Source organism: Cyanistes caeruleus, chromosome 5 (assembly GCF_971803275.1).
Source record: "Cyanistes caeruleus chromosome 5, bCyaCae1.hap1.1, whole genome shotgun sequence".
In the NCBI taxonomy this organism is placed as follows: domain Eukaryota; kingdom Metazoa; phylum Chordata; class Aves; order Passeriformes; family Paridae; genus Cyanistes; species Cyanistes caeruleus.
In genome coordinates this window covers 43,987,116-44,006,823 of record NC_141705.1, presented here as the reverse complement: position 1 = coordinate 44,006,823, position 19,708 = coordinate 43,987,116, and the positions used below count along the sequence as shown (strand labels likewise).

General features: G+C 39.3%; 1 protein-coding gene across 6 annotated transcripts in view; it reads right to left on the bottom strand.

The window, feature by feature from the left end:
• Positions 1 to 19,708, bottom strand: part of TNKS (tankyrase) — a 129,096-nt gene that overhangs the window by 97,414 nt on the left and 11,974 nt on the right. For all 6 annotated transcript variants that reach the window (XM_086891537.1, XM_086891538.1, XM_086891539.1 and 3 more), the window contains one exon: positions 3,018 to 3,113. In XM_086891537.1, coding sequence (XP_086747663.1) covers positions 3,018 to 3,113 — 96 coding nt within the window. The remainder of the gene's footprint in view (positions 1 to 3,017; positions 3,114 to 19,708) is intronic.

Below are 19,708 nucleotides of genomic sequence, written 5' to 3'. Positions count from 1 at the left end.
GAAGACAGAAAAGAACGAGTCATTGTAGATTCAGCATTTGCTGCCAGAACAGCAGAAACGCTTTTTATGCAGCAGGAATTTCCCTTTTAAAACACATACAGGATTCTTTGTCAAATTGAAAAGGTTTAATCAATTACCAACAAGTTTTCTGTTTACTTTTGCTGTGTTGGAGGTCAAAGGGACACTGTAATCACAGTTCATTTGCAAAGCAATTAACACAGATGCAAGAACCTATGCAAATACTTGGTCAAAAAAAGTTTTAGGAGGAATCCATGTTCTTCATCAACTAACACAGCAGCAATGTGGAAAAGTCTGCTATGGTCATACAGTCTATCATAATCCCTTATGAGGAAAGGCTGAGAGAACTGGAACGGTTCAGCCTGCAGAAGAGAAGGCTTTGGGGTGACTTAATTGAAGACTTACAGTACCTGAAGGGAGCCTACAAGAAAGATGGTGAGAGACTTCTCACAAGAGAGTGTAGGGATAGGACAAAGGGAAATAGATTCAAACTGAAAAAGGGTAGGTTTAAGTTGGATGTAAGGAAGAAATTCTTTTCTGTGAAAATGGAACAGGTTGCCCAGAGAATTTGTGGATGCCCCATCTCTGTAAGTGTTTAAGGCCAGGTTGGATGGAGGTCTGAGCAACATGGTTCAATGAAAGGTGCCTCCTGTCCACAGCAGGGGGCCTGGAACTAGATGATATTTAAGGTCCCTTCCAACCCAGGACATTCTGTGATAGACACAGATAGAAAAAGGAATCAAAAATAACAATGAGAGCAACCTTGGCATGCATGCTGCTTAAAGATGCAAATACAGTAACAAATTATGGACTGTCCTTCCAAAAGCTCTAAATATGAGCATTCCTAAAATCCCACCATTCAATACTAAATACTGAAAATTAAGTTAATATATCCTACTCATCCTTAATCCAGTAATACCTTTAAGTTCTGATGCACCTAATTGCAAAGCATTGCTGTAGCTAAAGATTATCCCCAGTCAGAGAGATCCTAAGAAATCCCTTAAGCCTCCTTCTTCCAGAGGGATGAAGCAAGACCTGAAGTTAACAACATATGGAAAATGCATGAGAAATAGAAGCCTAACAGAGAGACTATAAAACAGGGCAACACTCAGAAAAATACAGCTCTTAATAGCTATCTTCCATTTAAATGACATCTTCAGTGTTAGGTTTTTCAGTTATTGTTCATCACATGGCAGCTACAGCCCAAGTCCAGCCCTGTTTGCACAGTCTGAAACTCAGGTACACAGCACAGAGCCCTGTGTAGCTAAGAGCCACCTTGAGGACAAAGCTGATAAAACAAAAGCTGATTTTCTTGCTGGGAAGAACAAACACATACAAAAATGATGCCTTTTTATGAACAACTAAACAGAAATATAGCACCATGTGGGTCTATATGCACACCCTGGTAACATTCACTAGCTGCAGACAGCTTCAGTCACTGATGCTGTATGTGAGGCATTAGGGGCAAGCCCATAGATGGGTGCTGGCTGCATTTCACAGGGTGTTCTCAGAGGGATTATTTGAATCCATCTCCACTTGTCTGCTATGACACACTGCCCTCTCCCCTGCCTAAAGCACAAGGTGATCTACTGCCCAGAGAAATCAGTCGAGCAGACATGAGGTCACAGACTTTCCTAATCTACAATCCCCTGAAGTTGCATAGCCTGAAGAGTAGCTTGGGGCTTGTAACCCCCACACTGTAGGTATGTCAAGCTCCCCACAAGTAAATGGCATATATCCTTTGACACTTCTCAGATACATTGACTCCCTGTTGCACTCTCTATCTTCAGCATCTGTACAGCTGTGCCCATTAACAGCCAAAAGTCAGATTAACCTGCTTAGCACAGCTAACATCAGTGTTAACACTATAGGAACGTGTTTAAATTTGACACAGAGTAATTAAAGTAAATCATATGTATTTAAAGTACACTGTTCCAAAGGCACTCTGAAATCACTGCAGCACTGTAGATAATTATGTATAGCACTCAGCACACTGAAAAAAGAAGATGAGGAAATGTTCTTGACAAAGTGAAGGGAGCTGGTGTGCTCTGAACATAATCTGAAGAAAGAATACGGGTGTTTCATAGCATATAACCTATAAATTAAGCTGTCAATAAAAACAGAGAGAGAATAGGGAAAATAAAGGCAAAAGAAAAACAGCTATTCTTGCAAATGAACCTCAGCTGCTGAATCCCTTTCTATAAATCTAATTGTATATATTTTAAAATTCAATATTACTTTGTTTTAAACATTATTTCCTAGATGTCAAATCAGCACAGAGGACCATGTATTTCTTGATACTGATTTGACAAGCTACTATATTATAGTTTTCATGCTCACTGGTATGCCACAACAGTTAATTAATAAAAAAAAATAAAAATCAAAGCTCTGTAAAAGCAAAGTTATATCTGTAGGATATTCTCATGAAACACTGTTTTGCAGCTAATAGCATCTAAAAAAGAAAAAAACTGGTAGATGAGAAAGGGTTCAACCCAAAATGACTAACAAGTAAGAGGAAGGAAAGAGCAGCATGTGAATCTGCAGCAAAATCTAACGTAAATATTGATCTCTGCAATCGGTAGCAGGTTGTCTTTCAGATCCTAGGTACTTTTATAGTTACACAAATGTCCTTGCTTGCCTAACAGTGAAGGTCTTAACACAATTGACCTGATTCTTTTCCTATTTTTTTTTCAGGGGCTAGGGGATTCTGTTCAATCTCTCTATCGGGTATCACTTAAAAAGAAAAACCCCAGAGAAATACAGTAAATAACAAATGATATTATAACAGAAAATTACAGCATTAGCATAAGTAGAATAAGCAAACCTATAGCAGCACAGCAGATTAACAACAATTACATCAACATGAAAGCTGGTAAAAGACAGTTTTAAAATGCTCTTACACAACAGAAAATCTCAAAAGACAGAAGGCTCTTCTGATGCTGAACTTATACACACAAAATAAACTCGGGCTACGCTGCTGAGAGATGTATGCATCTTACCCGTGAGTACAGCTTTTGCTGAAGGGTCTGCCAGATCCAGTGCAGATTTCCCATCGGTGTTCCGAATGTTTGGATCGGCTCCGTGCTGCAGCAGCACTGTGCAGGGAAAGCAGAAACAGTATCTTACCTCAGGTATACATAGGTTATTTACTGTTAAGTGTCTCCTCGGCATGATGAAGGCATAAACAGACATTGCACAATTTTCTTTATTTTTCCTTCTGTTTTTTCTCTCTCTCCCCTTTTTTTGGGGTTTTTTTTTTTTTTTTTTTTTTGCTAAGCACTGCAGCAAAGGATCTTCTCTGGACTAAGGCTAAGTTGGCAAGTTAAGATATAGTAAGACCACATGACTTTGCATGATAAACATGAACCCTGACTCTCTTGCAATAGTCGGGTTTGGGTTCCTCCTGACAGCTAGCTGGTATGCTGTGCATTCACTGACTCACACTGGGAAGTCTGCTGTGGAACCTGCTTCTGCCTTTACTACCACTACTGCTGCTTGTTACCACTCCCGTTCCTTTCCCAGCTGAACATCCCAAGTTACCCCGCCTCTATAAATCAGCAAGATTCCAGCCTTTCAGTGGCTCATCACTTTTGTAGGAAATCTTAACCATGGCGTATCAGCTCACCTCCAAGAAGTGTAACTAATAGGGTAAGATTTGTAACCTGGTACCCTGCAGACTGGATGCTCAGAGGCTGTTATACTCACTGGTATTTTTTCTCCCTACTAAGCCTTATAAACACATGAAAGTTCAAGTACATAAAAACATTTACAATGCAATATACAACCATAAGGCTAGGAAAGCATTAATACAGTAAACTATCAACTAGAAAAATTCATTTACAAAGTCCTCCTATTTCATCTGTGGACCCTTCAGATCAGAAACAACACAATGCAATACAGATCACCACCTCTCAATATCAAGACATTTTGTACAGAACTGGAAAATAAAGCCCACGGCAACATCAGAGGCCTGACAAAAAGGCCCCAATTGTCATACAAAATAAGCACAACATATGACAAATTCAGAGCAACACAATTATTTCATACAAGTGAGAAGAATAACAGACCAATATACAGAGACTCAAAGTCAAGAAGATGAGTAACAAAAACCAGCAGATATTTATGGTTGCTCATATAAAAACATCTGTTGAGATCCAGCTGGACTGAAGAAGTCAAGACAAAGAAATAGCTGCAAACAGTTTTTGTAACTAAGGGTATAAAAATACTTCACAGACAGAATTCTCCAGAAAAAACATAATGTAATTCAGAATAAAACTAATTACTGATATTGTGTGTATAAATATATACATACACACATATATATACATACATATATATTAAAAAAAACTTTAACTGCTTTTCAGAAAACCTTTTCTTCTAAATTAAAAATTTAACTGCTAGTATTGTTTTTATTCAAACCTCTTTCGTTATACATTTCTGATTTCAAATTCTTTAAACATTGCCAAATGTCTCATATTTTAGCTTTCAAGGTGCAGTGCTACATGCTTGTCTCCAAGCTGAATAATTGCAGAAGTCTGGTGCTTCAGTGAAATAAATTGACTTACTTTATGCTTTGATAAGAAGGCACAATTACCTAATATTTTTGAAAGACTCAAGTAGGAAGCCTAGGAAAAACCTAAGCTTTTTAGTTTGTTAGTGGGTTTTTCTTCCCCCGTGTCAAGACAAAAACACCAAAATGGGGGGCAGAGAAAAAAAACAGCTAGCACGTGCTCACTGAATCTTGTTAGGATCTAGCACCTACGTTTCTGAAGACACCATCTGTGCCATACATGCTACCACCCACTGAGAGATCTTACTCACGGACAGGTTTGAGACTGAGCCAGCCTCTCAAGCCACTCAGGCACACTCCAGTAGGAACAGGCAAACAAGACCTTTTGCAGTTTTTGTTAAAACACAATAGGCAGTATAGGAACTGAGTATGGAGAGACAGATTCTGTACGTCCCATGTCTCTTCTCTTGTGCCCTGTTAGTGACTCTGTATACCTGGGAAGGGACAAGCCATTTGTCCCAAGAGGCACCAGTGTAAGAGTAGTAGCCTGAAGGACATTACCAGCAACCAACTGTCTGTCAAGGGAAGGCATGCAGTACAAAACGATGAAACACAGCACTGACCAGCCTAGAAACCAACAAAGGATTCACATGGCAGACAGCCTCAAACAAAGAGCTAGGGGAGAAAACTGAAGAAGAGGATGTCGCAGGGGAAAAGATAATAGCCCAGAAAAAATGTCCATGAAGAAAGACCAAGAGAGAGGAATGACTGGGATCTGTCCCATTTGGAGGTTTGGACTAGCATGTGACATCAAGTTGAGACAGGTTAGGGCAACAAAAGTGACTTTAAAAAACGCCAGGTAACAGGTTTAGAATTCCCAAAGGCGTCTGCAACTGCCTGAGCTCAGTATTACAACCAAAGCACATTTCCAAGTCTCTTGATTCTTCCATCCTATGCAAACCAATGAGGAGTGCTTCTCTGCCACTTCTGCTGGCACACACAGATGACAACACACACAGCACTGCTTCGAGCTGCTCTCCTGGATAAAATGACAAAGGATTATGCCATTATCTAACCTTTTCAGTCTTGCTAATGAACCATGAAGGATTTGGCCAATGCTTACAACATAAATTTTCTGTGTCCAGTTTTTAGGCTTTTTAAAAGCTAGGCAAATACATTAAAAATTTACTAACAAGGCTTAAGCTGGTTGTCTGCAAACCCCAGAATTATTGACTGCCTGTGGAACACACATTTAAAGTGGCCAAACGAGGTTCAGAAAAATAACCTACTAAACTCAATTGCTGTAACCATGAGACTCATCCTTCTTGTCTCTGCAATCATTCATCCCACTAGTCTTCCAACTTCTCCAACAGCCAGGGGTATGATCCTGCAGATACTGCCCTTATTCAGTATTAGAAAAACATCTATACCATGAAATGAAGGCAGTGGCATCTTGGGAAAAGAAACCAATTATATAAATAAAGACTGCATTAGAATGCATATGAATAAAGGAAGCAAACAGGTCACAAAGGCCATCTTATTCTTATATTTCCTCTATTGACTATTTGATTCTAATGTCTCCATACTTATTAAGTACATAATCTAACAAAAACATATCCCTGTGAGCAATATTGTCATCAACAGGAATTAACAAGAGAAATCCGTCATTTGATGTTCAGTCTATCAGTGTAACACAGCTGTACTTCAATATCTGGCAAACCCCAGGTAGCTTCTAATTGAATGTTCTCCTGCATGTTCAAAACATTTAACACTTCAGCCCAAGACAAAGTCTCTTCTAATGACAGGGCATCTACATTTCCTTTTCAATACACCAGGGATGTGTAAAAATTTCAAGACAGATCTCCTGTGTGGGGAAAAAATACTCCCTTGATAAAGAAACACAACAGAACAAACCATTCTAGCTAATTGTAGCTATTTTGAATTTCAGATACTGCACACTTGTTTTAGAGAATGGTTTCTGAGTAGCCTGAAAAAAGAATTTGGAAATAGTTCTTATCAAGAAACTTCTGTTCCAGTTCTGTATGCTTAACAGGCAATTATAAGGACGCTGTGCACAAAAATCAGTTTCTTAAACTTTGTTAATTAACATACTTGGTTATGCTGGTTTATTTCCTCTGGACAATGGGGACATTGGGGTATATTATTTTTCTGTATTGGAGGCAGTGCCCTTAATAATTCAGCAACACCATTAACAGGCTATCCTTTTCTACAGACCATGTTGTACAAACAGTATAAAGAAGCTCTTCTTTTTAATGAATCTTCATATTGCAAATGGACATCAAAACCTTGTAACCTTAACTATAGTACAAACATAGATTGGTCCAGAGTTTAATTTTTTATCCTCACTGCAACTGCTAAAATAGTTCAGATTCTGGTTTTCATATACTATCTGAAATGCCTCATTTAATTATACTGCTATTATACCAGATCAGTACTATAGACAAGAAAGGCTGCAAGTCTTACTACATTTTTTAAAGAGCTACTGTATTGCACAGAGCACATACTACAACTACACTAATCATTTCAGATTACTGCCAACTCATTACAGCACAATGAATCCTAAAATGAAATACCTGGCCCAAGCCTCCTGGTATAGGTATTTTCAACTGTGAAGTTAACCAACACAACTTCACTTGGCTGTCAAGAACAAACATCTTTACTTTTCTTAGTTTCAACAGTCACATTTTCACCAACAAGATATCACAAGAACTTCCCTAGTAGCTATCAACAAGCAACAAGTGTGTTTTTACTGGGGCTGGGGGAAGGAAGTTTGTCTACATAAAACCATCACCTAAGTACTTAGTCCTTCCTGCTTCATACTGCCACAGTTGAAAGTGCACCAAACGAAAACATTTTTGATTGAAAGACATAAATACAATGGAAATAGAATAGGGATAAAAAATACATTTTTTTGTTCATATTAGCACAAAGATCAGAAAAGTTCAGTTATGACTTCTCTAGGCCCCAAATCCACAGCTTCCTGACTATCCCCTACAGGAATGCTGACAGAAAAGTTCACGTTTGGTTTCAAATCAGATGCATACAAATACAAAAAAAAGGGCACATCCAAATTTTTGACTGTTGAGTGAAAAATGCAAGAACAACAGGCAGACCTCCCAGAAGTATCTGTACTTCAAGCTGCCTACTGCTTTTAATTATATTTCTAGAGTTTCTCACAGCTCTACCATTACCTACTCTCTTCCCACCAGTTTTTTATCACTGTCTTACTGCCTTGTGCTTGGGGTCCTTTCCAGCTACTCCAGCTTTAGTATATATATTCTTACTTCCCCCCTTTCAAATTCAACTTCTGGAGACAATCTCTAAAGGTTCTTTTCAAACTATATTACTTTAGCTTTATCTACTTACTCCCAAAGAATCAAGGTACAGAAGATACAGCCTAATAAAAGGCCACTTTTTGATTTACAACACAGGCACTATCCTCCATTTCTCTAAATGACACCTCTAGAGCTGGTGAATCTCTCACTAACTTTATGTCCCAGGAACACACACACCTCTCTAAGTCTCATATAGGATATGTTTCCAAGCTGACAAGATAATATGCTCGTTTACCTCCACATTCTGAAAATATCTACATAACACACTGGAATCCAAAGTATTAACTTTTCTCAGCCAATGCTAAATGCATCTTCTCCCGTAAGTACCAGTACATGTGAAACAAACCACTAAAATTCTGAAGCTTTTCTCATGTTACAAGAACACCAGTTTCTTGCCTAGATAATATACTTCTGTGATTTAAAGCCAATAATCCCATTTTGGCAAGTTACCAGATACGTAAGTCTTTTTGCTAAGTGACCATATAAAACCAAAGTTGTTGCACCCTACCTACTCTTAGCTTTATAAAATAGAATATGTCAGATATGGTTAATTACATTAACCACCACTGTATCACTGATTAACTTCACCTCTGTGAACAAATCCAGTGCTGTCTGTGTCATGGAGAAACAGGCTGCACTTATTGGAACTGCAAGGAGAAAACATGAGAGACCGTATCACTAGATAGGCTGGAAGAGCTCTAGGGATTTAAGTATCACTGCTGGACCTGATGACATCCATGGCCTCAAACACCACGGCCAGCTCAGTCAAGAGGAGTTGGGAAAAAACAGGAGAGACGGGTCCTATGCTATTGACCTCTGTAGTGAATACCATCAAAGTCATCATTGTCATCATTGAATAAAGAAAGGATTACGGAGCAGAAAGGCTAAGCATACCAAAGTACATAGTTCAGAGTCAGGATAGGATAAAGGCAATAACCAGACATACCTGAAAGCACTACAGGTAAATTACTGGCAAGAAGACATGATAACCTGGTGGCAGATCAGGGACAGGAATGTCCAGAATGCTTTTGAGTATCTGCAGAGAAGGAGACTTCACAACCTCTCTGGGCAACCTGTTTCAACTAGACCCCACTGGCAGAATTGCCATACCCAGCCCTGTGCTGCCCACCCACTTTGTGGGGCTGCAGCTGCAAACATCTGGTCAGGCAACAAGGCAGATTAGAGAAGCAATCACTTGCCCAACCCTCATCTAACAACATGACATGCTCTGGCTGGCACAAGAAAGTACAACACAGGGACACCTGCCGGTGGCAGGAGTTGAAAAGATTCTTTTTGTGTTTCTAGTTTAGAGTATATCTAACATTACTAGCTAAAGTCCTGCTGGACTAAGCAGTGTAAGCTCCTTAACATTACCCATCCTTTTGCCTTTTCTGCTTCCCTTTTTCAGGGCACTCCAGTTTTCCATTATCCCAGATACAAGTTCGTTCTCAGTGAACCAGCGTGTTGGTTTTGTTCTTTGTTGGGGCCAGACAGAGCAAGAGACAAATACACCAACTACAGCAGTATGAAGCAGAAACTTACAAAAGCAATGTTAGGCCCTACTATGCTGAAACAAAACATTTTAAAGGGAATTAGGTGGTGTTCCCCAATAGCCTAGATAGACAGAAACATGAGTTCTGACATCAGGAGGGAAACAGCAGACAAGTAGCAGAGAAAAAGTGATAAAATTCCAAGCAACAGGGAAAAGTCAAGGACTGCTGCTATGTTAGGAACCAAGAGAGAAACGCCTCTGAAAAGCCTCAAAGGAATTATGGCATGGTCCTCTAAGAAGGTGATAAGGTCAGTGATACAGCTGAAGTGTCTCTATTCCAATGCACACAGCATGGGTAGCGAACAGGAGGAGCTGGAAACCACTTTGCAGCTATAGAGCTACAATCTAATCACTATCACTGAAACATCCTGCAAAGGACCACACAAATGGAATGCTGCAATAGACAACTAGAAAATTTTCAGAAGGTGCAGGCAAGAAGAAAAAGCAAGCAGGTGGCTGTCCTCCAAGGGAAAAAAAAACCAAAACATTGACTCCAGAGAGCTGCCTTGGAAAAACAGCAATGGAAATGTTGAGGGCTTATGGGTAAAAATTAGGGGCTAAGCCAACAAAGGAAACCTCATGGCTAGTGTTTACTACAGTCTACTGTAGTAAAGTAGGGAAGGAAATCAAGGGAAGCTTGTTGATAATGAGTTCTTCCTTCAGCTACAGGAGGTGTCCTGTTCGCAGGCTCTGATCCTGCTGGGAGACTTCAATCACCCTGACATCTGCTGGAAAAGCAGCACAGTAAACTGTAAGCAGTCCAGGAGACCTTGCAGCCCAGGAGTGCAATGAGGATAATTTCTTAATCCAAGTGACAGACAGCACAACTAGAGGGGAAGCATTATTAGACCTGCTGCCTACCAACATAGATGAACTAATTAGGTGTGTCAAGCTTAGTGGCAGGCTGAGCTGCAGTGGTCATGCCCTCGTGGAATTCACTGCCATGATGGATATAGACCAGGTGAAGAACAGAGTAAGGACTCCAAGTTTTAAGAGCACACTTTCAGTTGCTAAATGAATTAATGGATGGGATCGCCCAGGAACTGCCCTCAGGCACAAAGAAGCTGTACAGAACTGGCAGCCCTTTAAGGACATTTTTCATATCGCTCAGGAGCTCTCAATTACCATGTGTAAGAAAACAGGCAAGGGAAGCAGGAGACAAACATGACTAACTAAGGACCACCTGATCAAACTAAAGTGTAAGAAGGAAATGCACAGTTCAACAGGATCACTGGCTAGAAAAAGGAAGATTAAAGTAAACATACCTGCTCTTGATGAATAAGACATGAGAACTAGTGAAAACTGATATGGAGAAGGCTGAGCTATTCAATAGTTTTTCACCTCAGCTTTCAATATGAATCTCTCTTCCCACATCTCTCAGTTCCCTGAAGCTCAAGGCTGGGACTGTAGACTGCAGTTCTCTCCTGAGACTCAGGTTCAAGACCACCTGAGATACCTGAACATACATCAGTCCATAGGACCCAGTGTGATGTATCCCAGGGTTCTGAAGGAATAGGCTGATATTGAAATGGCCAAGCAATTCTCAATCATATCTGAGCAGTCTTAGCAGTAAGGCAAATCCCCAGACTGGAAAAAGGAAAATGTCAAACCCATTTTGAAAAAAGGTAAAAAGGAAGACCCTGGAACTACCAACCGGGTAGCCTCACTCCACATCCAGTAAAATCATGGAACATTCTCCTGGAAGACATATCAAAACACATGGGAAGACAGGGAGCTGCTTAGAGACAGAAAGAGCAGATTATGCCTGACTAATTTGGTAGCCTTCCACAATGAAATTAATGCATCTGTTGAAAGAGAAAAAGCTGCAGATGTCATCCACCTGAACTTCTTGCAAAGCTGGAACAGGTTATCCAGAGAAGTTGTGGAACTCATCATTTTAAGTGTTCAAGGTCAAGTTGCCCAGGGCTTTGAGCAACCTGATCTGGTGTACACTATCCCTGCCCATGGCAGGGGATGTGGACTACATGATCTTTAATGGTCCCTTGCAAACCAAACCATTCTATGATTGTAATCCTGCAGGCCAGTTCCTGGAGACCCACAGTTTTAAAATTTATACAGTTAAATGGTCATTTTCAAGGCAAAGAAAGCCATCTCTAGTTTAAAAATGCTGCTTTGACCAAATTTCATGTGATCTGGATAAATACAGCACTTGCTTGCATGTTTCTGTTACCTTGTCACTAGATAAACAATTGCAGCAACTGCTGAGGGCATCAGCATGTGGGAGGTGACAATACACACAGGCAGCTCGGAATAAGGCTCTCCTAGCAGAAGCATTTCTTGCTCTACAGCTAAAATGACCATTTGATCCATCAGGGTCAGAGGACAGCCATATCAAGTATCTCCCTTTATTGACACAGATGTTATCCTTGAAAGGCAGGTTCTCATGAATCCATACACTGCAGAAACTGCGTTAGTTCCCACAGTAACAGGATGCAATACCAAATTGAGCAGAAGCCAAGTAAAAGATTAAGTGGAAAAAAACACTCAGACATCAGGTTCCTTCAGCTTATTTGAGCAATTCACAGAAACAGGCCTCAAGGCAGCAGTAGGAAAACAAAGAAGCATCATGAACAATGTCTCCCAGTACCATCTTTTTGCTTATTTGTTTTAAAGAGAAAAAAGGATGTAGACAAAAAAAAAAAAATACAAAGCATCGCTTTGAAAGGATCTTAACAATGCAACTCCTAATTTTTTCAGAAAATCTCTTCTGTCTCAGTCATTGTTCACCCCAGAAGTACTTTCAGACTTGGCTCAATGAAGTTTCAACCTCTTAGCAAGACAAACTAACTTCCTGTCTATATCTACATACCATAAACCTCACTTCTCAAGACTTCAATGCATTCTAGACTTAAGTTGGCACTAGATGTTCCAGAGATCAGATTTATCTAATCAAAGCAAGGTAAGGGGAAGGGGGCTGAACCAGACAACCAAAACCACAAGTATCACTGTCACAACAAAAGCTCTTCCAGCAGGGAAAGAAGATACTTTTTTTGAAAGGCTCCCTCCTCCCTCTCTGATTGCCCCATAAGTAGGTGCATCCTGAGTTACACAACCCTGAATAACATGTTCTAGGGAAGCCTGCTTGATAGGGAAGTTGGACTGGATTACCTCCAATGGTCCTTTTCAATCTTACTTATTCTATGATTTTAACCATGATTAGTTTTCTGTATGTAGGAAGCACTGCGAAATTGCTCCCTGGTACGCCAGTTCTGCCTACCTGTGATTAAATATGCATAGAAAGAAAGAACATGCAGAAAGTTCCAGAGCCTGTAGGCAGCACAGCAGAGGCTGATAATATCCTTTTGCCCTCAGAGAAAGAGCCAGAGTAGATTGCTCAGCCTACATGAACAGCAGTTCAAAGCCTTGATCTTGCCTGGACTTAATGAAGTAAATATCCCTGTTTCATTTTTTTGATATAACAGTTTTCAAGCTAAAATTTTCCATTCCAGCTAAGAGTGAGAACAAAAGTATATGCAGGTCATGCAGAATGCAGTCTTCTAGAAAGCCACCTCAAAACCTAAGCGCAATTGCAGTTCTTTTTTTTTTTGTGTTCTTTTTACATCATACAGGAGACAGTGCTGTCATTCCAAAACACTTCCCCCAAGAACACTATCTGCACAAAAAACTGTGTAGTGTAAAGGAAGTTTTGGGAGTTCCACAATGAACCTACAAAATGCAACTACTCTAGAAGCTTCAGCTAGCAAAAAAAAAAAATAAAAAGGAAAAAAAAAGAACAAAACTTTTCATTGAGCTGACAAGCAATGAAAGACAGTAAGCATTTATTTAATCCCATTTATTTGCAGCCATGCACATGCACTCCTTTAACAGCAAATCACAGTGAATCATGGAACAGTTGTGATCAAAGGGACCTCTGTAGATTATCCTCCTTGCTGCAGCTGAGCCATCTACACTCAGTTGCCCAGGACTCTGTCTAAATGGCTTTTCAGTGTTTCCAAGGAAGAAGACTCCACAACTTCTCTGGGCAACTAGTTCTGATGGCAAAAAGCGTTTCCTGGTGTTCAGAAGGAACCTCCCCTGTTTGGATTTGTGGCCATTTCACAAAGGGGCTTAAGAATCACATATTAGTGTGTTTGAATAGTCATCTGGAACATGTACACTGTTAGGTGTGCAAAATGGAATAGAAGACCCCTTCACCAAAAGAGGTCCAAGAAAACCTAACATAAACCATTTAGCCCATTTGTAGATGGTAAGAATTGAGGACTCACTATGCGACAACTGAACCACAACCCCTTTCTTTGCAAGCAGCAATTCAGCAACTACTTAAGCAATTGGTTTAATACATCATATTGAACAGCTAGAAATCTTAACTGCTGCCCTCCTGTCTGAGCAATTTGTTTTCACCTATATCCCAAGCTGAAAGCTGCTTTAAGGACACGTCTTCGTTCCTTGGTCCCAATTTAGCTTTTCTCTGAACGAATTCACCTTTCTACTTCAAGTTTTATTCAAACAAATGTCAGTTATAATCCTGACATCCCACTTGACAGATTAAGAGCCCTGCTTTCAGAGTCCTTAAAAAGCAAAAGCAGTCACTGAGGCAAATCAGGTCAACGAAGAACATCCTAAAAGGAAAAGGAGTTGAGGAGAGCTAAGAGAAACCAAAGATGAATTCCAATATCCTGCACAAGCTAATCATTTCTTCCCTGTGAAGTTTGAGGGGAAAAACGTCCTGGTGGAAGTCAAGTTATAGATTGCATGTGAAATTAGCTGTGTGGCTATCAGAAGGCACTATTTTCCAGTCAACCAAAATCTAACAAACTCGAGAACCAATATGAACAAAGGGATCTTAAAAGTTTATGAGAACCTGTCCTGGATCTACCATTTTTCCAAAACAGAAAAGCATCTGAAAAAACATTAATTGAAAGGATTTAAACCCTAACAGCAGCTCTCATCCCATCATTCAGTGAAGCGAGCACAAGACGGGGAAAAAAAAAAATCACCAAACCCCAAACTGTCCCATTCCACGAGCACATTCTTTCTTTTCCAGAAGTGAACTTCAGTGCCCATCAGCTTTCAACAATACACAGATGTTGTCTTAATCACACACTCTATGGCACAAAGAGTGACATTTTGATGTGATTAAGACCTGAAACTCTTTAGATTAAAGAAGCCCCAAAATGTAAAATAATTTTTGCATAAACTTGAACCTTATGTCCATTTTGTAAACTCATCATTAGTCCATAACATAGATACCAAATGTTTAAGAGATACAAGTAACATATGAAATCTTAGGAATAACAAGTTGTTCAGTCCATGAAAATGTGGTTAAAGCTACAGGTTAGCCAGATGACATGAGTATTCTCAAAAATTCTGTTTATGAAGTAAAATGAGGAAGCTAAGAACATACTAAGTTCAAGCAAACCTGGAGCTCTACTAACAATTGACTACCTAGCAACTTACTACATGTATCAGTATTATAAACTTTCCCCAGTAACTATCTCAGATCATGTTATTAAGTAGAACAGTAACACTGCTGTCATTTTTTAAAGTACAGCACTATTTCCATGGTTTTTCCTGCAGCCCTAGAACTGCCCATCACTATAGCCTACTGGTACAGAGCAGCCCAAGTCCTAGTGTATTTAACATTAGGTCCTTGACAAGCAAATATTCTACAATGCAAAAATCTCCATCTGTCAGGCGAGATATAGTCAATGCCATAGGTCTCACACTAGGGAATGATGCATGTTACATCAGTCTGAGTGGGTTCTCTTCCTGGGTCACCCATGTCCTGTGCCATCCTTGCATCACCTCAAACAAGAATATAAAACAAATTGTTCTTCTTGCATCCCTCATCATACACGTTCAGTATCCAATGCTATAGTTAGGCCTAGAGTACTGTGCCTAACCAAGGAACTGCTCAGTATTGTTTGCTTGGACAAGACATCAGCAAAACACAAAGACAACACACAGCAGCATGAATAGCAGGATTCACATCAGACACCTCAGCCTCACTGCTGCATGGTGCGTTTGTATAAACATGGTGAAACAATGAATTACAGGAGTCTGTGTTTATCAATCACAAGTCCTAGGAATAGCTGAAGTGAAAACCACCCAGATCAAGAGGCAGGAGGTCAGTATTTTCAGTAGGCTTCAAGCACCCACAGTTTATTCTGCAAACTTGCTTTACAGAAAAACCAAATCATTAAAAAGAAATACCTTCCTTTATTCACTGTATGACAAAGAGTTATTTGCCTACACATTTTTAAAAGCAAGACCTTTATATCCTGTAGTAATACTTTAATCAATGCTTTCCATTAGTCTAAGAAAACATCTGAGACCTGTGCTAGAATATGCTCCATTCATTTATTCCTTTAACATCTACACATGTATCTACAGATTGTTTTTAAACCACATATGAACTGCATTAAGGACCACATGGTTCCGCTGAGAAGCTAAAAGTGGATATTGCTACAGTAATCAGAAGTGTTGTCCCATAACATCAATTATTTCTGGAAGATACTTAGAAAGCCACTCTAAACTCATACTGGACATCCGAAAGCAGTTTCAGTGTCTGCCAGAGGACCATCTGTTCCATTACACTGTTCTGAACGGTATGCAACTTCTTCCCCTCCCTCTCAATTTGCAAATAGCTAACATCAGTACTTCTGAAGACCCTAACTTCCCAGAAAGACCCTATAGCAAGATTTCCAGTAGTGTTTGCATATTATCGTACCACCTCCTTCAGTGCAAGAAATCAGGTTCTGATGTGATGAACACTTGTAAAGAAGCACCATAAAATAAATTACTCTTTTCTTAGTCTTCCACAGATCCTCCTGTGCCAAACAAGCAAACAAGGAAAAAAGTTGTTTTCTTGACACCTGAATTTTGATAAAGAAACAGGACTGGGAAAAACTCTAAAACCTAGATAGGTCATAACATATTAACTGTCAATACAATTCAAACCTAACAGAAAGAAAGACAGCTTTCAAATTACGCATTGCATTAAATCCCAGACAAGGCACCTGATTTGTACAAAGCATCATCCTTGCTGCTGTAAAGTTTACTGTTGATTTTGTTTCTGAAGAGGATTTAACCTGATGATTAAACCAGCTCAATGCTTGGTCCTTGTAAAAAAGTGTTGTGGTTCGGCACTTCCACCTTGCATCAACGATCCACTTATTTTAAGGTTCCTTGAGCTCCAAGTCCTCTCTTTGTTGGGTACTTCGGTGTGACTGACACTGCTCAGAGAGATTTCTTCCTAAAGTGTCTATCATGGCTACACATGCACGGGCACCAGCGTACAGTAACTCCTGGAGACTACACTCCATACCAGACCCATCTGCACACAGATGTCACACACTGAAGAGGTATCCTTCTCATACAGGAATTGATCCATTTCCCTCATGTCTTTCTGTCCAAGCCCACCAGGGAGCACTGCAATTGTATACGCCATGGCAGAATGCCCCAAACCATTTTCTGTTGTCACTTTTGACAAAAGCCCTGTTGTTTCACACTCCAGTCCATTGTTACTATGACAACAGGATTACAATTCCTCCCAATTACCCATGTATTATTGCAGTCGTGGGTTCCTCCACCCCCAACAGCTCATAGAGAAGGCAGCCTTATTCTCAGTTCTCTTTCAATAGGGCAAGTCCGAACTACCAACTCCTGAACTACACTGGAAATGCAAAAAATGTGAGACTCAACCCTCGAGGCTTTCATTTCTGTGATGAATATTAACATTTAGAGACTAACATAGCTTAAACAAGTGGTTAGAGGACAGGAAACTATTTAAAAACAGTACTTAACAAGTACTTAATTGAGACAACAAAAGTATTCTTCCACTCAAGCTAAAACATGAAATTTCCATCCTGTGTCTGCTATCATGCAAGGCTCCTTTGTGAAAGATCCCATGAAGAAACAGTATGAGAAGGGAAGCATATAAGGTGTTTGAGTCACTGGATATGCACCAATTTAAAACCACTTTGCTACTCAAAGAAGCAGGCTTCCAAGCAAACGCTGCAACTTACAGCAGAAACAGACCAAAATGATTCCTAACCTTATAGTCTGATGAGCTTGCTTCCACAACAACTGATTTGGTTTTGATCGGTATCTGAATAATAAGTATTATTGAGAATAGCTGGGATTCTTATTTTGCATACTGTGACATATAAGAGATAGATGCTGTTAACAAGGACTGCTTGTAGTTAAGCTTATCAAATCACAATCTTTCGTATCAACTGCAGCTACCAGGTAGGAAAGCTCCCCACTGTAGGGATTAACTCAAGTCCTCCTAATGGAGCAAAACTCACAATTCTGGTACACAAGAAGAATCTAAAGCTCTTTAAACTTTTCTGCAACTTAAAAAAATTCAAACAGAAGTCACTGTCTCCCCACAACACACTATGAACAGTCAGTAGCAGCAGTATTCCAATTCAGTAGTTCAAAAGTCAAAGCAGGAATAGTAACAATACTAAGAATCTTCTGATATAAACAGCAACAATTAAAACATTTTACACCAAGTATTTAAACTACTTACTTGAGAGTATTTTCCAATGATTTTACAACCCTCTGAACACCAAATATCCAGGATGCCTCTTTGAATCTAAGCTTCCTTCTAGAACACCAGTTCCTCAAGAGAGTCTCCAGGAATTCAGCACATCTTTCCCACAAAGAACGTACATAACCAGATCCCAATGGACCTCAATTACCAATATCCCCTCTAATTCCTGTTAAGAAGCTACTAGTCTTCTTACAGGCTTCTGTCTATCCAACGGATAAATCTAAGTCAGTATAATTAATTTTCAGTTAAGATACCAAATCTTCTCCCTGTCAGCCCACCTCCAAAAAGAACTGGCTACCATACAACTTGATAGCACTTCTTATGATTTACTTTTTATTATTATTTTTCAGGAAGTAAAATCAGACACTGCTTTAACTTTTACAGTAATGCAGTTCCTCTGCTTGGAAACACTCTGAGCATTCTAAAATCTCTTAGGACAAAATTACCATAAACTGCAATAATTTCACTATTTGCTGTACACATCTTTGCAAGGTGACCAAACAAATGAGTAATTCAAAGATTTTTAGTAGCTCAACGATTTTAAGTAGTTCAATGATTTTACCATTCCTACAATTCCTTTAAGGTTTACTGTGTGTTGCTTCTACCCAGAAACCACCTTTCATAGATTTTTTTTTTTTAATCCTAACAGAAGGCTTATCTGCCCTGTACAAAGGGGTCACATAATACTCCCTCCATACCTTTCAGTCAAAACATGCATACTAGCAGAAAGTAATAACTAATGAATTCTTCTCCTTCCTCAGTTTTGAGGAAGCATAGCAGGGTAAGGAATGTTTTGACATGCTTACAAAGAGGCATTTAAATAATAGTGATCCCTATATTAAGGGCACGACCTATACATCAGAAAAACTGGTAGCTTAAAAAAGCTTTAGCTTGCTTGCTTGTTCCATCTTTCAAGTGCAAAAAGGGTAAAGGAAAAAAAAAAACAACTTACACAAAAGTTCTCAGGTCAAAAAGACACAAATGCACCTTGACAGTACCATTAGAGGTCACTTCATAGCAATGGAACAGTAAATTCATCATGCCACAGGATCTTTGCAGTAGATTTTATAACTAGTCTGAGGAAGCCAGTAAAAACACTAGTCTCATGTCACATTAAGTAATTCTGGATGGGTCCTTTTAGCACTGCATGGGCTAAAAGTGATTTTTAAAAACTTTTACATCTTTGTACAGTGATGAAGGGAGCTTTTCAGTAGATAAAATGTTTTATTTCCCTAAAATTACTATAGTACTCTGTATGTTCAGATCCACAGATCATGGCATCACCACAGAAGGTGCTTGTGTTTGCATATTTTGAAAGATGCCCTTAAAAACTAAGCAAGTGTATGACACCTGAGATAATATTTAGCCTAGCAGTCCTATAGATATCAACACCTAACTGGAAATCTACATGGACAAAAAAAAAAAAAAAAAAAATCTCTGCAAGAAAAGCTACAGCTTCTGCAGAAACAAATACACTGGAGGGCAAAGCAAACACAGACAAACAGCATAAGCACAGTTTCTGTAACCTTATTTTTAGCCTACTTTTTATTTTTAACTACATAAATAAATAAATAAACAAAAAAAAAACAACAATGTGCTACACAAATAGTTTTAAAGGAGCTGTTAGCACACAAGAGCTACCTTGAACTACTCCCATGCAGTGTTCAGCAAGCATAAAACTAAGTGAGAGGGAAAATTAGGTTACTCTATAAATCTACATCAATCATTTT